Source organism: Pundamilia nyererei, unplaced genomic scaffold (assembly GCF_000239375.1).
Source record: "Pundamilia nyererei isolate P.nyererei 1_Seehausen unplaced genomic scaffold, PunNye1.0 scaffold00123, whole genome shotgun sequence".
Taxonomy (NCBI): domain Eukaryota; kingdom Metazoa; phylum Chordata; class Actinopteri; order Cichliformes; family Cichlidae; genus Pundamilia; species Pundamilia nyererei.
The window spans coordinates 1,636,131-1,655,543 of record NW_005187524.1 but is presented as its reverse complement, the minus strand read 5'-3'; the positions used below and the strand labels follow the sequence as shown (position 1 = coordinate 1,655,543).

Sequence of the window (19,413 nt, the reverse complement as noted above, 5' to 3'; positions counted from 1 at the left end):
CACACACACACACACACACACACACACACACACACACACACACACACACACACACACACACACACACATAAATCTTATGATTTTTAAAAAGTCTGTCACAATACAAAGAGTTGAAGCGAACGCTGAAACCTCACACATTCATGCGCTTCCTCTCTCTCACACACACACGACAAAAAAAAAAACAACTACACATTTCAGTAAAGAAAAGTAACATTTTGAATTTGTTTCACATAATTTACTGCAGTGAATCAGCAGGTGTAAGATCCTAATATTCAGTATTTACATTATTAATTTATCTGCTCATGGTTCAAGTCCATACCTAATAATGAAACCTTATTTGCAACTTCACATCATACAAACGACCAACAATACCTTTTTGAAATAAAGAATACACATAAAAAAGAGAAACATGGAATTGGTGGTTTTCCAGTAGCCCAATAGTAGCAGCTGGGGCTTTCATCTACCCATTTGTTATGCTAATAAAAGGAGAATTGTCTTTCACATCCCTGTTTCGTACATATTCAAGCATTCACATCAGGCCAGGTGTGCCTCCATTTGGCCATGCAAAGAGTGTGGATTGACAGATTGTTGTCCAGTTTCCACTACAGAGTGTGAGTGTGCAGAGGTAACTTTATCCCTGCCTAATAATGTCACAATGAGCTACTCTGGTTTGAGCCTAAACACCAGCTTAAAAACTTTACACAGCTAGCAATAATGCCCACTATGAACACTATATAGGATTTTTATAGTAGCACATGTACATATAGTCATGTGGAATATTGATTTTTGCTATCACTTTGATATGCACCACATTGTGCTGTGTTGAATCCCACTGAATGTTACAGGAAACCAATCGATAATCGGATCGCAGCGAGCTGAGAGGTGAGGGATCGCATGCTGCCTTTAACTCGCTCCTAAGATGCTTCTCTCATGCCCGAGACCATGCGTCTACCAAACTTGCCGCCGTTACCCCGACGGGGTCTGCGCCTCTGGAGCTGATAGCCCATTGGCTTGGGAGCTGAAGTTGGACCCCAGTTGCTTGTCCTCTTCTGAGGCCTGGAAGGGTCATACTGAAGGTGGGTGTTGGGGGACCAGGAGCCCTGTGGGGTCAGCAGCGGGACATGCGCTTGCGGTATTGCTCCACCAGTGGGACCAGGCACTGAGGTGAGCCGCTCTGCAGCAGGAAGGGGTGCTCCAACAAGTCGATGGCGCTGGCTCTCTCTAGGGGGTCTCGAGTCAGCATACGGTCCAGGAAGTCTTTAAGAACTGGAGAGACCTGCACCAGGAAGAAATACAAACAACCTTTATTTGTCACATAAACAATCATACAGAGTACAACATGTAGTGAAATGCTTGCATCTGAGCTGCGCACAGGTGTAGCTGCGCCATTCCAGGGCTTGGTTTTTAGCATGGGGGGTCTAGACAGGACAGTTACTGGGTCGAGCTTGCAACTCCAAAGGTGTGTAGGCCTACCACTACGCTATCCAGCTGCTGTATAGGAACATAATAGGTACGTATAAGTACATAATATAGTTGTACTCCAATAAATCATTGCAGTGATATGGTCGTGTAATTGTGTTGCATCCAGCATTTGCCGAGACACTTCAGTCTGGACCATCAATGCTGCTAGCTTGCGTTCGTCTGTTCTCGTACCTGACTGGCGTTTCGAACAGTAGGAGCTGGCTCATCCCTCAGCCTCTTCATCGCTGCTACAGGGGTTTCACTGAAGTATGGCGGCTCTCCATCCACCATCTCAACCACCATGATGCCCATCGACCATATATCGACCTGGAAATAAACCACGACACAGGAAAAAAAGTGTCTAACAGGTCTCATACTATTGCACAGATTGCCTCTGTTGGCAATCAGTGCTACACTAGTGGTATTCATGCAAACTGAATGTGTGCCTCCTCACTTCAGTGCCATATGGCGACTTGGATATGACCTCAGGCGCCATCCAATAAGGTGTCCCCACTAGAGACTTCCTCTTAGGGATGTCCTTACTGATCTGTGCACAGAAGCCAAAGTCTGAAAGCTTGACCTGTGAGGAAAAAAAAACCCTTTCCTTAATTTTAATCAAGAAAGCAAAAAGAAAAAGAAAGAAGGAGACAGAAAGAAAGAAACATTTCATACCCTTCCGTCTAACGTAAGTAGTATAGAGTCACTTTTGATGTCTCTGTGAATGACTCCCTGTGAATGGAGATAAGCCAGGGCTTGCAGCACAGCTTCACACACTGTAGCAATCTGCTCTTCACTCAGCCTGCAGCACAACACACAGAAACACACAGATTTTACATGAATTTCACACTTTTACACTACTAGTTATGACGAATCAACAGGACTTAAAGTTGAATTTCATGAATCACCGCACATTAAAGGCAACGATAAAGTAGGCAAGGTTCAAAACAACAACTCCCACGTAGCACAGTGACGGATGAAGCACGCCCGTTCTGCCGCGATGCTAATGTGCCTTTAATATTTTTTCAAGTGCAGCATAAACAGTTAGAGTCGAGCAGCAAAAAGACATTTCACAGAAAACACCAGGTAACAATTACTTTACAGAGCAAGGTTCCTCCCACACACAACAACTATAGGTTAAAAACTGTCTAAAACTATATAAGATAAAATGATTCAAACTGAGCGGATTTTTAAAATAATCTGACATCATAGTTCAGCCTGGAGAAACAGCATACACAAAGGACTCTTGATCTTGATTGTTGTGTCAATATCCTGATTATTTTAGGCTTAGACCAGCAGTGGCAGTGACAGCTGGCTCACTTTACATATCATTTGGTATGAGAGGAAAATTTCCATCCCTTTGAGTCAAACAATCTAACCCTGAGGTCACCCTATGGAGACTGAGCCAGCCATCTGTTAGTAATATAAACCATATTGACAGCTCAAACAAACACACCCTGATAAATTTCAGCTCCCTGCTGCTGGTCAATATGTTTTCTCCCTTTTTGATGTATGTCGTAGCATCAGGGGATCAAATGTCTACCCAAAATCAGCCTTCCGTGTGGCATTTAAACACACACAAATTCAATTATTTTACTGTATTATTATTTTTCTCTGGAGGAAAGCAACAGACTTGATGACAGTTTTGCACTCCTGGGAGGAACATCGATTACCCACCAGTTGATACCACACTACCCTCTTGTGGCTGATTTAGTTATTAAAAAATATAAGTTCCATATGGAATCAATGAAATACAGTTTTTTGTTGTTGTTGTTTTGTTTTGTTTTTCTTCTGTGGATATTTAATGGCGTTCTCACCTGGTTTCAGAAACAATGTTAGTCAGTGCTCCACCCTGCAAGTACTCCATGATGACCCACAGCTCTTCCTCCACCAGAGCAGACTTAAACATCTCCACCACATTTCTGTGCTGATAGTCCCTCATGATGACCACCTGCAACACAAAACATTATTTGGTGGTATAATCTTTAGAAATATAACAAACAATGTCGCCACTTATTGGTTCTCCAGCAGTAAAGATGACTGCTGCTCAGTCATTGGAATTCACTGCCAAGCAGAAATATAGTTCATTTAAACTCCATGAAGATTACAAAGATGATGACATCAGTGCTACTCTTTCAGACTGGAAAATACCTCCAAATGATAGATGTGCATAACAATATTGGACTCTATAAAGGCATACTCTGTGTCAGCTGCCTTTTGGAAGCCTCTTGGTTTTGTCAGAAATGATCATATTTGAATACAAGTGATCGCTTAACCTTAATAAGCCATTGGATGTGTCACCCAGAATCAGATACCAGTTAGTGATAAGTAATACTAATAAAATATTAGACTTGTTTGTTTGTTTTTTAATTGCATTGGACAGCACGGCAAGCCAAAGCTGTCAGATAACTGCATTAAAATGTTCAAACGTTGCTATGAAAGGCAAAATTAACTCTAGAGACCGGCTCTGTTTTTTTCTTGTACCAGGCTGTAAACACTTCCCTACTTTAAAGCTGTGTTAACATAGGGATTAACTCACTTAAAGTGCTTTTTTTAGCACTTAAAATGAAGCAACTGCCTTCTCTTTTATGCCCTGATATCACTAAACTGCTTTCCCACAGGCTAAACAACAAAGATTCGAGATATGTTGCTGTAAATGACTCTCGGTACATTTTAGAGTTATTTGCATTTGTATGTTGGGTTATTTTTTTTGTACCTCATTAAAGAGTAGCTCTCGCCTCTGCTGCCGCCGCAGGTCCATCATCTTCACCGCCACTTGCCGGCCGCTGTGCTTCTCTGTTGCGATACACACCACTCCTGTGGAGCCCTCTCCGATCTTCACAAAGTTCTCCAGATAAGAGCGGGGATCGCCTTTGTCCACCACCATCTGCAGGGCCGCCTTGAACTGTTCATGTGTCACCTTAGGTGGGTCGGGTGGCGGTCTGGGTGAGGGGTGTTGCGGGGGTCTGAAGGCAGGGGAGCAGGTGCCTGGAGGACTGGTGGCTAATGAGCCTGTAGGTGAAGGTCGAGGTTGGGAAGGGCTGTCTTGTCTGGGATAGGGAGGGTTGGGGCATCCGGAGTGTCTGAGAAAGGGGTCTGGTCCACTGGGTCTCAGTCCCATATTAGGAGACAGACCCAAGGTGTAGCTGGCTGAGGAGCGAACAGTCCGCTGGGGTCTGACGCCTCCCACAAGAGGACTGCTGGTGCCGGTGGGCAGGAAACCAGAGTGGTACCTCACTGCTGATTCTCCCTGCACAATAACACAGAAAAATGGGGTGAGGAAAATTAAGAGAGAACTGAAAGGCAGTTGGCCACCTGCCTGAGGTTCTTGACCCACTTTAAAACTAAATGTAAATCAAGTTCTTCACTTTCCCTCCTTTTCCACTTCACCTGATATGACTGATGTGTTGTTTTATGGACCCAAGTGTCCTGCAAAGATCTTGCCAAACACATCTTCTTTCAACATTTACAACTCTACTGGCACCATGAACCCACTTTCATTATTTTTAAGTCTAGAACTAAACCAAAGATTCAAACTCAGAACTTTGATCCTCTTTAGTGAAAAAGCCAATCAATAAGCTGCTTCACTAAAGTTCCACAACCTAAGCATTAACATGATCTGTGATGGTTTTTTGACAGCAAAATATAACTTTATTTAATGTATTCAGAGCTCATGCAAGAAACATGCTGAGTAGTTAAAAAATGATGTACATAGGATTAGAAATATGCATATATTGTGTATTCTATAAATAATGTATTATCGGTAGACTTAATCGCTGCAAAGGCTTACTTTCAGGTCATAGGAGGAGAACGGCCTGCCAGGGCTGTTCTGTTGGTGCATGTATATTGGTATATTGGGTCGGAGTTCTGTGGTGACTGTGCCTTGATCTCCCTGGGGTGGCTGTACCGTCATAGCAGGGCTGTAGAAACAAGCTACAGGCCTTTGATTTGGTGGCATTCCCCTTGACAGCTGGAAATCTCTCTTCCATATCACTCTCTCCTGAGGACTACCCATATCACTACTCATATAAGCCCCGTGACTTGGCATCTGGATGTTCTGGGACTGAGCAGGATGTGATGGGCCCTCGAGAGAGCTGACCCCGACTTCATAGGTGGACGTGGCCTTGGGCAAAATCCCATTAGGTTGCAGAGTGATACTCTTCTTCATGCCCAAGTAGGGGGTATTGGTCTCACTGTGGATGTTCCTGGCCCTATTCCTCCACTGTTCCTGGCCCGCATCCTCCTCCTCATCGTCATCATCCTCCTGGGTCAGACCCTCATACTGGTAAGTGTCTCCCTCGTTCACTTCCCCCAACCTTCCCAGAGACTGGGCTCTCTTCCTGGCTGAAGGGCTGCTCTTCCGCAAAGAGTTGGAACTGGTCACAGACAGACGGCTCATGTCATTGATCATGGCTGCGATGTAGTCTCCGTGTCCGATCATGCTCCCACGCACAATGGTCTGAAAGGAGAGAAGCATTTATCTGTATCACATCCTGCAAGCCATGATTGCATTACAGAAGGATTTTGGACAGAGAGGAATGAGGGTGACATAATCATCGCTCAAAGGCGAGTTAAATTTAGACTTGGGAATCTGTAAAGGACATCTTTGTCATTCTACAAAGACGGTGACTTGAATTTATTTTCCCCAGTGGCCGATTCTGACAATACACCAACAAATATACTTCACAAGCGAAACACAAAGAAAGAGCCTTTACAACTGCTCACATGCTTTCAGATTGTCGAGATAACCGCTCATGAACTTTCTCGTGGTATGCACAACTGGCAGGCAACCAAAGGCAAATGGCCTAAGCTTGCCCTGACATAAAATCATCAGACAATCTTTAGATGTTTTGCCAGAACAGAATGGATGTAACACTGACTGCATGGTGGTTTAGTTTAGTAGTCGTACTCAGGGTAGAGTCATGTTCAGTTATACTCTACTGCCTCTCCCATTTCTCTGGCTCAATGCCATTACATCAGCACAGGGGGGGTAGAGGTCAGATGACATCTCACCTACTGTAGCACCTCGCTGTGAGGAGGGAATGGCAGGTGATAATAGCCTCTGTGCAATTTCACATGCTTTTTAAAGATGAAACTGTCTTCTCATCATGTAGAAATAATCTGAAACATGCTGAATCTTTATTTTTCTATTTTTAGCTTTTAGGATTTTCTGTGTTTCTGATGACACTAAACCCATGCTGACTGACCCGAGTGACCTAAATGCTGGAATGACTGTTCTCATATTTCACAGCACTAATAACAATCACGTCATAGACTTAACGAAATGTTCGTGGGTTTTTTATTTTCTGGAGGAGCCATAAAAAGCGTCAACGGTGTGTTCAATGAAGCACAGAAATCCTGAGATTTGCAGGCTTTATCACTCACTGGCATTTCCTTTGCTGTACCTGCACTTTTTAGCCCTTCTGCTTGACATCTCTGGGAAGGCACCATGGACTATTATTAATTGCCTGCGTGGAGTAATAAATCTTGTGGCCCCTATGAGTATTCAACATTGTACAGTCAGTGTACACAGCAGGGTCATTAGCTCAGCCACATGATAGATAAGAAAGCAAAAAGATGGGGAGGGGAGAGAGCTCTCCACGTTGCCATCCGAGGATTGTGGCATTTTCTGTGACAGCGCTCACAAATACATATTTCTCTGTGAATGAAGCTCATTACAACTTAATGGGAATCAACGCCGTGCGCCATTCATTAGTAGTCACCTCAGGGTAAGGACAGAGAATCAATAAAGGGCTAAATAGCTTACCTTCTTTGGTCTCAACTCCACCTCTGTGATCCTGGAAGGGTCCACCATGGGTTTGGGCCTTCGCAGGTTCTCTATCAGGCTTTGCCACTGTGTCGGCAGGCCCACAAAGCAGCCGCGCTTAGCATCAAAAGAGGTGTGAACTCGGTGCTCAAAATTCTTGGGCGCTGATATCTCAGGCCTCTTCTTTTTCTTTTTGCGAAACATCTTTAGGTTCAGAGGGGTAGCAGCCTGTCTGCTTCAAAATGTCCCTGTAGAAAAAAGGTAATCGTCTTTAAAGAAGTTGCGCCAAACATCACATTCAGCACAAATTTAAGTAACTGTAAACCAGACATTTGAATACAAACAAAACTCATGTGCCACAATGATTAAAGAGTTGTTGCTGCTCTCATTTGCCCACTACTCCAGGTTCATTTAACCCTTGTATGGTGTTCGGGTCTGTGAGACCCGTGTTCAGTTTTTGTCAAAAGAAAAATTAAACAATTAATTGTTTTTTCACGTGTAAATGTGTCTTTCCACTCACTCCACTTGATTATAACTGATTTATTTATAACATTTTATATAAAAGAAAAACGAGAAGCACATTAATTCATAAATGTGATCTAACAAAGGGAAAAAATGAACCATGTTTGCTGTTCATATGTCTTGTAATTGGGATGAAGTAAACATCTGTTGAGTAATTTAACATAAAATTGTTTGATAGTGTTAATTTGGAAAGCCAAAACTCTAGCGGGTCCAACAGACCCATGAACACTGGCTGAGTAACAAAAATACGAACACCATACAAGGGTTAAATAAAATGTGCCAACAAATGATTCTTCCACATGAGAGAATATATATATTTAAATGGCTTATCCAATAGCTGTGCCTGGGACGTGGATGTCCCACACTGCCTTGCTGGCTGTCACAAGCTTGCGCCACAGAGAAGAGCTCCAAGGACAGCGAATGGATTTGTAAGCACATGTGTAATGAAGGATATCTGGTCAATTAAGGCTTATTCATTCTCTGTGCCCTTTTACTGATGAGCACGAGGCTGGGCTGGCCAGCGCCCACAGGCTTTCAGTGCATTAGCAGAATAAGTACAACACACATTCATGCACACACATATATACAGACATAAATATACTCTGGCAGGCTATCCTTCAAAGCCTTTTTATAACCGTTTTCATATCCCATCCTAATTAGTAGCTTGTGTGCCCTTGATTGCAGGGAGGGCAACTACTTAATCTTCAGATGGATGGTCCTGTATTTCTTGAGCCACTAACTCGGGTTTACTGTATATGCAGCTTTATTTTCCATTCAAGTGGGGGGGGAAATAATTAAATGCATTACATCTCATTTCCTCGGCTGCACAGCTGTAAGGGGAGATAATCACTCACATTTAAGTCACTTGATTGGAATTAATACTTTTTTTTTTTAAATAGCTCACAGCACGGAAGCCGTCTCAGCTAGCCATGCGAGGGGGATGCCAGTGCCGGTCTGCTGCTTAGTCCACTACATCCGTCCTGATTTAAGTATTTGTTAACTCTAGCTTTGTGCTGGACATGCTAAAAGCTTTATATTGCTTTGTACAGACCCTACAATAATTGGGAGAAAACCCGAACAAGGAGACGACCCCCTATGAGCAAGTGCTTTGGTGACGGAGGGAAGGAAATACTCCATTTTAACAGGAAGAAACCTCCAGCAGACCCAGGCTCAGGGAGGGGCAGTGGTGCTGCTTTGAATGGGTCTTAGTTAAGACAGTGAGGGATCTCCTAGGCCTTAACTAATCTGGACCTCTTATCCTAGTTTGTAGTGTCTGTGCCTTTTGTAGCATTAATTAATGCATAGTCTGAAGCAATAATACCACGTCCAAGAAGTCTGTGCTCCAACTTTGGTGAGGGAAATTCTATTCTTTACATGTATGTGGTCTGCGGACGCAACTTGCTAGCCAAACTTGCTAACATTAGGTTATGGTTTGTGCTTAGTTCTGTCTCCAAAAAATACAAAACATTAAAATCAAGGCTTCAAAATGTAAGAACAAAAAATGGGTATATATGGATATGTCCATATTGTATTTATCTTTCAAGCCGCGTGTGCAAATGACCAAATGTTGACATGCTAAACTAAGATAGCTAATACAGCAAACACTCTACTGCCATAGCAGGCTAACTTGACCTGTCAAGCTCAAAGCACTTCTGTGGCCAACTAAATGCTCACAGAACTTTTGTTTGTTTTTGCAAAAAGTCACCCTGAAATTAATAGCCAATGCAGAGGCCTACACGGTACCCTGAGAGGATCAGATACTATCTCCCATCATGCACTGTGAAATAGTGGGAGCTGAGAAAATTAGTTTTTCAGCCCTCTGCAAACCAGCAGGCGATCACACTGGCAGTCTTTCCTCTTTCCACCTCCGCCCTCGGATCAGCATGGCTCTAATCGGCATCAATGACGCCTGTTAAGAGATGTATTGGTAACTAACCCACGCCACACGTCCTGCTGCATCACTGCAAGGTAAAAGTAAGTCAGGCCCGCTGGTCACATCAGCTAAACCTCCACTTCATTACAGGAAGGGAGCGGTAGGATGAAATAGGTGGGAAGGAGGGGGCGCAGAAGGACTGCTAGAATAGACGTGACACTCGCCAAGGAGAATTCAATCACAAGGCTAATATGCTAAGTGTTGCATAAACGCATCACTCTGTGCTCTCCCTATGTACATAATGTGATGCTGGGAAGGACTTTAATTCTATCTGACAGGGACATTATGATGTGAGGGCTCTCAGAAGGTGGGGTGAGAGGAGTCGGGGCCAAGATTACAGTCAAACGTGGATATATTAGTGAGACAGGGACCCAGTTTCTTTCCTGGAGACACAGAAAGGCTTTTAAGTGCCAGTTGTGGCCCCTTTTGAATAAAAAATGCCTGCAAAAAAAACACAAGCTGCAAAAATAGAAGATTGTGATCGCTGTCGTTTTTTTTCTTTTTGCACTGCATGAGAGGCTGTCTGCTTAGATAGCTGTTAAAGATGCCGATGCTGGCATTGCCCGAACAAATATTTACACATTTGCGCTCACGTATTCTCTTATAAGCATACCAATCAATATTCACTTGAGTAAAATGCAAACTGCTACAGTACCATTGCAAAAAGAGCAGCTGGTTTTTATGATACTTCATCAAGTTGCATCAGTTCAAAACAGCAGAGAACAGAATATATCACAGTATTCATTATTCATACTTGACCACTGTTCCCCTCTGCAGACTCTGGAAATACAAACTAACCACTGTGGTATTAGACACAAGAAGAAACACACATGCATACTTGATTCATTCCTGGGCAGAATGAATTTAAAAAGTTGATACAATTATTGATTTACAAGCTTTAATCATATGCGACTGGCCTTAGATTGACCTCTCAGACTCTGCCGGGCTTATGACAGTCCTGACAGCAATATGCTATTGATTTCTAAGCCCTAAAATATGTTTCCACAGAGCTTGACTTGCACAGTCCACCATCTCTTTCCAGTCACATCCCTCAAAACTGCAGGGACTTGACCCTATGCCTGAGTGGCTTTTCTTGAATCTATCAATGTGCTGATGCAAAACTCCGCCAGCTGCTGTCACAGACATGAAAGGAGAGCCAGGATGAGGTCACTCTTAAAATTGTGCAACATGAGGTGTTTTTCATCTTCACAACTTAATGCAGGAGCAACAAATTAAACAAGTCTAAACGCGTGACCTAAAAAAAAAGCCTCACAAATCCCATCACTGAGAAATAAGATCTCATACACTGGAACTCAGCAGAAATCTCTTTGCAATAAGTATTTCTGAAGTCTAACTAAACATAAACCTTGAAAGAAAGACTCCACAGCCTGCACATTCTCTAACGCATGCAAAATACACTTATTTTTCTGCAGAAAGTAACCACTCAATCCCTTTCCCAATCCACGCTCAAATTAATATCCAATCATAGCCTTACCCCTGACTGGATGGAACTTCTTCACCTGGCAGAGTGGCTTGGCCTCTCATACCATCCAGAAATTCAACCGAGCAATCCATATGTGCCCCACAGACAACATGACAAAAGAAGAGAGAGCATGCTTTCCTTCCTCTCATGTTCAGATCACCCCAAGCAGGAGTTCCGGTTGAGTGGGAGGGGATCGAGAGATAAGAGAGATATTGGATTTGCTCGATGTTAGTGCTCCCAGCTCTGTTAAATGATTTTTTTCCCTATTTGCCCTGATTCCTGCTTCTATCTTTTTGTTGGCGTGCATGCAAAAAAATGTAATGAGTGTGCAGGTGACTGTGCTTGCAGGATTAGTGGTGTTCAGTCCCTCACTGATCTAATTTTAGGACGCATCATTCTCTCTCCCCCCCCCCCCTCTCCCGCACTAGATGGATGTTTATTTTGTACGGGATTCATGTCAAATGGTGAAGTGAGGGTGTGAGACGATGGAGATGAGGTAATCCTGTTTTTGTACTTGTCAATGCATGTATAAGCATAATCCAGCTATACTGAATTACAGGAGGGGGGTTACATCTATTTCATAATAGTATAGATAGCATCAAGGTCTTAAATGGTGCTTTTGGAATCTACAGTGCAGTGTAGAGCGCTTAGAGATTGCTCTTCTATCAGCTTCATTATGATGACCGTTTTGCCCTTTGAGTGTAATGAGACTGCCTCTCGAGGGGGCGGTGGGGGTCTTGGATGGTCATCTTTTCCCTGTGCTTTGTAAAACACATACACATGCACTTACACACACACCGTCTGAGGGCATAAAAGGTACAAGGCGCCGGACGTGACTGGACAGTACAATAGCAGTGTTTATGATTTACGTTGATGTCTTTCTCTTTGAAGTCACCTCTGCAAAGATGGAAGGACTTTCAATAAGACTTTACATGTGATGTAATAAGCTGCATTCAACGACACGGAATAACAAGACGCTAGCACTCTGATACATCATGCATGACAAAGCACTCAGAATATAAGAAATGCTGGAGAATGTCGGCATGAATCTATTAGGTCCATAAAGTCATTCTTTGCACAAATGTGGCTTTGGTTGATTGCACAGTTTTGTTTCTTCAGGCATGCTAGCTGCACTGCACTGGAGATGACATTGTTGGGGTGTCAGTCTAACACTAGCAGTTGAACAGACCAAAATAGCTACTGTGCAATGATTATTCAAAGATGGTTAAACTTTGGTGACGTCTTGACTTTTTCTTTTGTGCAACCAGCAAGCCATCAATTCTGTGGAATACCTACATACATGAACTAAAACAGTAATAATGATAATAACAATAATAACATCTCCGTATAAAGTAGAATGCGGGTTCAAAAGTATCAGTCGATTGTCGGGTTTATAGGCTCACATTGTCCTCATTGCTATTTCCTCCATAAAGAAAAGCATCACATCTTTTCATAGTCACTCCCTTATTTTTGGTTCGTTGAGGAACAGACCACTTGTGCTTTTAGCACCTTTGGACTCTCCCAGCCGAAAGAAGGGTGCTAGGTCTGACGTGTGGACAAAGATCCTGGATCAGTATTCGGCGACTCTCTGTAACCTCAGGCTGCTGCTTGAGTTGCTGTGAATTTAAAATGCGTCCCCTGTGTAACGTAAGCACTTACAGTTGATGGTGGAATAACTGAGAGGGAAGAAATCACATGAACTAACTTGGTCGTGTATCTTGTTAGATAACCCCCCCCACACACACACACACTGTTTGTAAAGGAAGACTCCATAGCTAGGTGCTTGATTTTATACACCTGTGGTAAGACTATAAACACCTGAATTGTTTATTGCTTACACTCACTGAACATTTACTTGAAGACAAGATCAAATTGACACTGCGTCTAATAAGTCTAATAAGTTGGTGTGCCTGGGACATTGTCTGAAGTTTCTCTTTCTCAAATGTAGCTCACATGTAGCATGCAACAAGAGACTGTCAGCTTTAAATGCATTCTGGCTAGCACCCTAGTAGTGTTGCACACTTAACTTAATCTTAAACTCTGTCAGGACTTTGGCTTCCCACAGTTAAATGAGCTCGATAGACTGATGTCTAATATGAGTGCTTCATTTATCATGCTAAGAATGCTAAGAAAATCAGATCCTGACCACAAGCCTTGTGCCAATCACAAGTGACTGTTCTCTGCACCATACATTTTTCCTGGGCTGGTCTGGATGAGTAATCCTATTTTAAAAGACATATAAAGAACTAAATTGAAATGTCTGGGACAAGAGAAGGTGAGAGCTATCCCTTGAAGTGGAACATCCATTATTATTTGGAAAAACCTTGAATTTAGCACAAGTGATGTTAACTGAAAAGAAATCATATGAACAGAAACCTATGGACTGTGTCTGCACCGCAAACCAACACAGCTGATTTATTCAACTGCCTGAAAAAACTGCAGTACCATTAATGCATGAAAGCCCAAGGAAAACAGTGTAATGCCTGCTAAGCTGTATCATCCAGATTCAACTTAAACGTCGATAAAAAGTAGCCTATTCGGCGTGTCAGCATATACATCCAGCTCCCAAAGACGCACCGAAATCACCAAAGCAATCACATTCAATTTTGCCAAAGACATGTTTCTAATAAATATTGTGAGTAAAACATAATGGGCATGAGATATGTCAGCTGTCATAAAATTATTTTTTACAAAGTGGGAAAGGGGGTCGAGGAGAGGGATATTACAGCTGCCAAGAAGGTTTTATTAAATCATGTCAATTAGCAAAATGAATGGAGTAAAAGATGTTATGTTATTTTTCTGCAAAGATTAATTTCTGAAGATTGATGTAAAGGAGTGTAGCACACTGTAAAGGTGAAAGCAGTACCGTGTTTAATTTCGCTACTAGCTGTTGTCTTTAGGCTAATAAGGCTGCAGGCAGAATGCACATAGTGGCTCCGTTTGTTTATTTCTGAGGTAATATGCAGAATTTCTCCTTTGCTTTTCTTTGGGATTGCTTGAAGAGTAAGTATGATTTCCCTGAACCAACATTTTCTTTGGATGACTAAAGATATATTGTGCGGATATATAGTGCCAGTTTTCAAACAGCAACTTTCTCAGTCCTTGATGTAGCTGTAACTCCGATAAAAGCTCCACTCAGGGCTAAGGACATAATGTAGAGCATACCCAAGGGCACGTGAAGGACTAGTTTTTGTCTAAAGTTTAATAGCAGCAGTGGACAAAAAGAGTAAGCTTGCACAGAGTGTGGCCAAAATGTATGCACAGACAAACTTGATAAAGTACTCGTGGTGTTGGCATTGCTCCCGTTAAAGGTGTCTTCAGGACCAACTTTTGCCATGTTGACACGCAAACTGACAGGAGGACCCACAAGGTAAAACACATAATGAATACAGTCTTGCAGCTGATAAATATTAAGTGTTCATACCCTTGATGATTATAAAACAGATGCAAATATATGAAAGCGTAAAGAAAATGTGGCTGCAAAGGTTGCAAAGTGTCAGAGTAGACCCTTATGTAACCATGGACGTATAGGTTCCTGGTTAGATAGTCAACTGTATCCATGTTGTGCTTTCACTTTTCAGTTTATAAAATGAGATATTAAGCATGGATGACCCACATTTACACAGGGAGTTCATTCATAGTGACATATCTTGGGGTCTTTCAAATGTCACATAACTCGCAGCGATGCGTCATATGCCGGCTTTCACTCAAATCTCTGGATGAAGTCGTGCAAGTCTAAAATGGTAGAAGTCACTGAAGATTCTGAGAAAGTGAACGATCAAAAATGCTCATCTGTCATTTCCTCATGCTCGGCATGAGTAAGGAAAAGGCCCGAGGATTGGAAGTACGCAGAAAAAAACAGTGTCAGTGCCCAACAATGTGGGCTGTCAGTTCCTTTAAGAGCAGAAATCTGCGCAGGAGGGAACACTTGTCCTGTGTTAAGATTGACAGGAGGAAACCAAAAATGAGAGGTCAAGACGGGAGCAGTAAGAGTGGGGGAGGAAAGGAGAGTCCAGACACTCAGCTGCGGTGACAGAAAAAAAAAGAGAAGATGGATAAATCTAGGATGGAGGACAGAGAGAGGAAAAAAATACTGAAGGGGATGGCTGTAGATTTGAAGCTGTTGGCAAAAATTAGCATATACATAGACGTTTTTGTCGAACTTTTTGAAAAGTAATGATGCTGAGAGGAGCTCTCTTTCAGTTCTGAAGATGCAAACTGTTTTCTCCATCATCTTTTCTGCAGTAAACAAGCCTCAGAGGGGATCTGAGGACAGGACAGTTGCATCAACACAGCACGTACATCATTCTGTCACCTGACATAATGGCACTGATTCTCACGGATAAGAAAATGGACAAGAAAACTAGTTTGCTCTGCCCTGCAGCGAACAGTGTGGACATTACTGCGCAGTAAAAGCTGTGGTCTCTATCTGCTCCAAACACCTTAATCTAATGACACTGTAAAAACAACGCTTCTGATGTCCTGCAGGATTTTATGGGACGTTATCTGGATGCTGACACATCAGTAGAACACCACAGACTGTCACGTCAGGAAATATGCATCAATATGTATACTAAGGACTAGAGGCAGGAGAGAAAGAAAATGCAGCAGTGACCAACACTCTGTTTAATGAAAGATCCTCTTGGCTCTCACAAGTGCTTTGAACAATTTGACGCTGTGCTGATAGAAACGTATGATCAGGCTGGACCAATGGTATGAGCCCAACTTTTCTCTCCTGGGTCTAATTTATTGATGCACTGGGACTCGGCGCATGCTTTACTGTATGCGCATGTGCTTATGAAGGCTTTGATTTATATTTTTTCCCAGCCAAGGCCTCAGCGTGTCTCTCCAAGGGACAAAGCACAGGCCATTTTTAACCTCAGATTCCTTTATGGTATCAATCTGCACCAACTCTGCTGTCCTTCTCTGTCACCCAGCATGGGTGCTGTTTCAGCCTAGAGAGGGGGGACGGACTCTTGTCATGCTGTCCTAATTTGGACTCTGAGGATTTTTTAATCCGCGGTGCTTGACATCTCGTGGCCAGTAGCTACACTAAGCTGGTAAATGCACAGCTCCCCCGCCTTCACCAGCATGAACATGTCACAGTCGCTCCTGAAAACAATCGTGAGCCCAGCATGGGTCGCTGGGGCATCGCAACAGCACCTGCGTGCCGTGATCAAGTGTGTGAGAGGTCCGTATCACTTGCTGTCCTGTCGGCGTCCTGAAGCGCGTGTTCAAGTCTGTTTGTTTTACTGTGAGCCTGTAAACCCGCACGATGAGCAACACACAACAAACACCAAAATATAGACTTTATAGAAGAGCGCACATCACCCCCAGTGAAGCAGAAGTCCAGCTGTGCGTGTGTGTTTATGTGCATTTGTGTGTGTGTGTGTGTGTGAACCAAAGAGACCTTCTCTGTCACATCCCCTACCCTTTGGCTGCTCTTCCTCTTCCTCTGTGAATATCAATGAATGACCTGAGACACAAACAAGAGCTTTTTTTTTACTTGCAGAGCCTCAGTTACATATCAACAGACTAAAAATAAAAATGTTAAAAAGCCCATACATTTCAATCAGTACTAAACTTATGAGCAAATCTGTGCACAGATGTCGTCTCAACTCACACATGGAAGCATTAACAGTAGCATTGTTATTATTATTTCTTTTTTTAGTAGCAAGCGTGAGAAGTGCTGCGACAGCATCATTGACAATGAGTGCACTGGCAATGCTAAGTGGGCTAAAACAAACAATCTATACACTTCTTTAAAACACCTTCACCTTAGATTGATTTCCACAGAGGACTTAGCATCTAATAGCAGTCTAATAGAGAGACTTTACAAATCTATTTTTTCCAGTGTACTGACCAGATTTCTTAATGTGCTCAAACATCGCATCCCACGTTCATGCAACCCCTCGTACAATAGGTTTTCTTTATGCTAGGAAAAGACATCACGTGTGAGTCTCCTTTATCGTGTCTATTCTTTCCACAGCATCCATCTACTGAAGTATGTATATATGTGCAGTAGTAGAAGCTTCCACTGATACAACTAAAAAATATCACCTGAATTCACATTGGTAAAAACAGGAAGCATCTGTGTCCAGAGTACTCATAATAATCATCCTAGATTTATCAAGTGTGATCCATCTTGAGAGCATTTTAGGGAGTGCTGAATCCTTTTTTGTGAAATCGGGGTTGAGGACAGAAGAGACAGGAGGAGGAGACGATGTTGGGATTTTAAGGAGGAGGGTGAGCAGAAGGTGAAGGCTCCTCTTTTGAGATGCAGTCCATCACTGAATACATCCTGCAGACCTCTCAGTATCCCCCCTCCCCACCACCACCACCACATCTGCACCTGGCTGCACTGGCCTTTGCTCCACATCCTCTTTCTCTTCCTCCACCACGACTGATACCTACCGATGGCATACACTAGCCTGCTCTTTATTAATGACGTTAAGCCTCTTTTTTTTTGTCCCCCACCCCACTTTACCCCACTCTCCTCGCCGTGAAGAGAGAAGATGGGACTCTGGAGGGATAAAATCATTGCTAGAGAAAGACACCAAAAAAAATCAGTCATCCCCCCTTACCTTGCTGTCCAGTGAAGAGGAGAGCCTCTCTCCTCCAGGAAGGTTTGGAAGCGAGTGTGCACATACACTCACATCCACTGTTATGCGCCGCTCACTCACGTTCACACACACATTTACGCTCGCACACGGACCTACACGCTCTCAAGCTCATGCACACAACGGCGAGGAGGGATGGCTCTCAAGCGAGAGCACACTGCAGGCTGCCGCTTGCCTGGGAAAGCCTGATGCGTTCCTCCCTCCGGGCAGAAACACACACTGCCATCTCAAAGGCTCTTTGTTGGGGCCGATTCATCCCCGGTTCTGTGGCAGAGTGCTGATTCGTGTACCGGTGCCTGCTCCCGGGGACGAGGGGGTGTCCATACAATAGATAGACAAAGCCATGAAAAAGAAAAGCAGCATCCAGGAGGAGAGGAATATCACAGCACCATGTAGCTCCTTCCATCCACCCCCCTTTTCTCTCCTTCTCCTTCTCAGGCTCGCTGTCTTTCTCCTACAGACACACACACTCCCTCCCACCTCCCTTTCTCTCTTACTCTCTTCCTCCTCCTCTCTCTGCCTCTCTCTTTATCACTTCCCTCCTTCTCTGCCTCCTCCCACTCCCTCACTGGGCTGCAAAAGAACTGATAGCAGCATGTGCCTGCGCCCGTGTGCCGGTTTCCAGTGACTGTAAGGAGAGGAGAGCTCTTCAACACCTCATCACCTGGGATACCTTTCATCCCCCACCCTCTCCCCTCCCCACCCACCATCTCTCTGCCTCTCTGTCTCCTTTGCACGTAATGTGGGTGACACGAGAACGCGAGGGTGCTGACTTCACCCGGTGCGCTGCTGTTCACTCAAATGTATTATCCATGAAATGACATGGTCAGGGAGATGGCAGATGGCAGAGGAGGGGTTGCTGTACCGATGCTTGTAAAAAGGGGTGTGGGACTATCCTTGTAGAGGGGCTAGATCCTCATCCTCACACTGTCTTTTGAGTCTATCGTGACCCAGAAAAAACCCCAAAATCATTGCAAGTGAGGGGACACTGAAACTGAAGTTACAGCCACACTCCTGCCTCTGATCCGGCATCATTATTTGAGCGAAACATTTCCCCTCTCCTTTTACCACAATCATTTCCTGAATAATTTATACAGAAGCTAAGACCAGGCACGAAGAAGGAAAATGTATTAGGGTCAAGTCATGCAGAAACTGCCTGCAAGAGTGAGCCACATTTAGGGCATATGTGTAATACATGGCATTTTGATATGAAAGGCACTACGACAGGCTTAAATAATGGCACCCCCTCCCCCAGCACACACATCAAATAAAGTGAGGTGAAAAACGACTCCACTAAACCAATCTGCATAACAGTGGCAGATTTTCCTGTTAGGGGTATGGCAGACACAACCCCTCCCTCTCTTTCACTCTCACTTGTCAGCATTAATGTCACAGATATTGACTGGTGGTGGTTTGTTGTCTTATAGTCATGATTTCCTTTGAGTTTATGAAACAATAAAAGATACACAAATATGGTGATCACAAAAACTACTCCAATTTTTACCAGGGTTATCTCAGCTGAGGTTGCTTATTTATCCTTATCTCTGCTTGCCCAGTATGAAGGAAAGCTGCACAGGTCAAAAGGTCAATAAATGAAACATGTCTTCTTGTTTCCGCAAGAATGCACAGA

At 43.4% G+C, this 19,413-nt stretch overlaps 1 protein-coding gene across 1 annotated transcript; it reads right to left on the bottom strand.

Annotated features, from left to right (window-relative positions):
• Window positions 1-58: 58 nt before the first annotated feature.
• On the bottom strand, window positions 59-18,227 carry pak6 (p21 (RAC1) activated kinase 6). The gene is made up of 9 exons (XM_005742799.1): window positions 17,748-18,227; window positions 7,226-7,473; window positions 5,249-5,917; window positions 4,175-4,708; window positions 3,276-3,409; window positions 2,134-2,260; window positions 1,916-2,041; window positions 1,654-1,788; window positions 59-1,276 (listed from the first exon to the last, which is right to left on the bottom strand). Exons 2-9 carry the CDS (start codon window positions 7,427-7,429, stop codon window positions 1,109-1,111), a joined length of 2,097 nt encoding a protein of 698 aa, XP_005742856.1. The 5' UTR covers window positions 7,430-7,473; window positions 17,748-18,227; the 3' UTR covers window positions 59-1,108.
• Between the last annotated feature and the right edge of the window lie 1,186 nt (window positions 18,228-19,413).

What these genes read in the sequence shown, in the direction of transcription:
- pak6 (XM_005742799.1), bottom strand. Translation starts at nt 7,429, where the DNA reads ATGTTTCGCAAAAAGAAAAAGAAGAGGCCTGAGATATCAGCGCCCAAG. An exon ending in AACATTGTTTCTGAAACCAG is followed by an intron (nt 2,261 to 3,275) that starts GTGAGAACGCCA and finishes GTTGTGCTGCAG; the next exon opens with GCTGAGTGAAGAGCAGATTG. An exon ending in AGTCGCCATATGGCACTGAA is followed by an intron (nt 1,789 to 1,915) that starts GTGAGGAGGCAC and finishes GTTTATTTCCAG; the next exon opens with GTCGATATATGGTCGATGGG.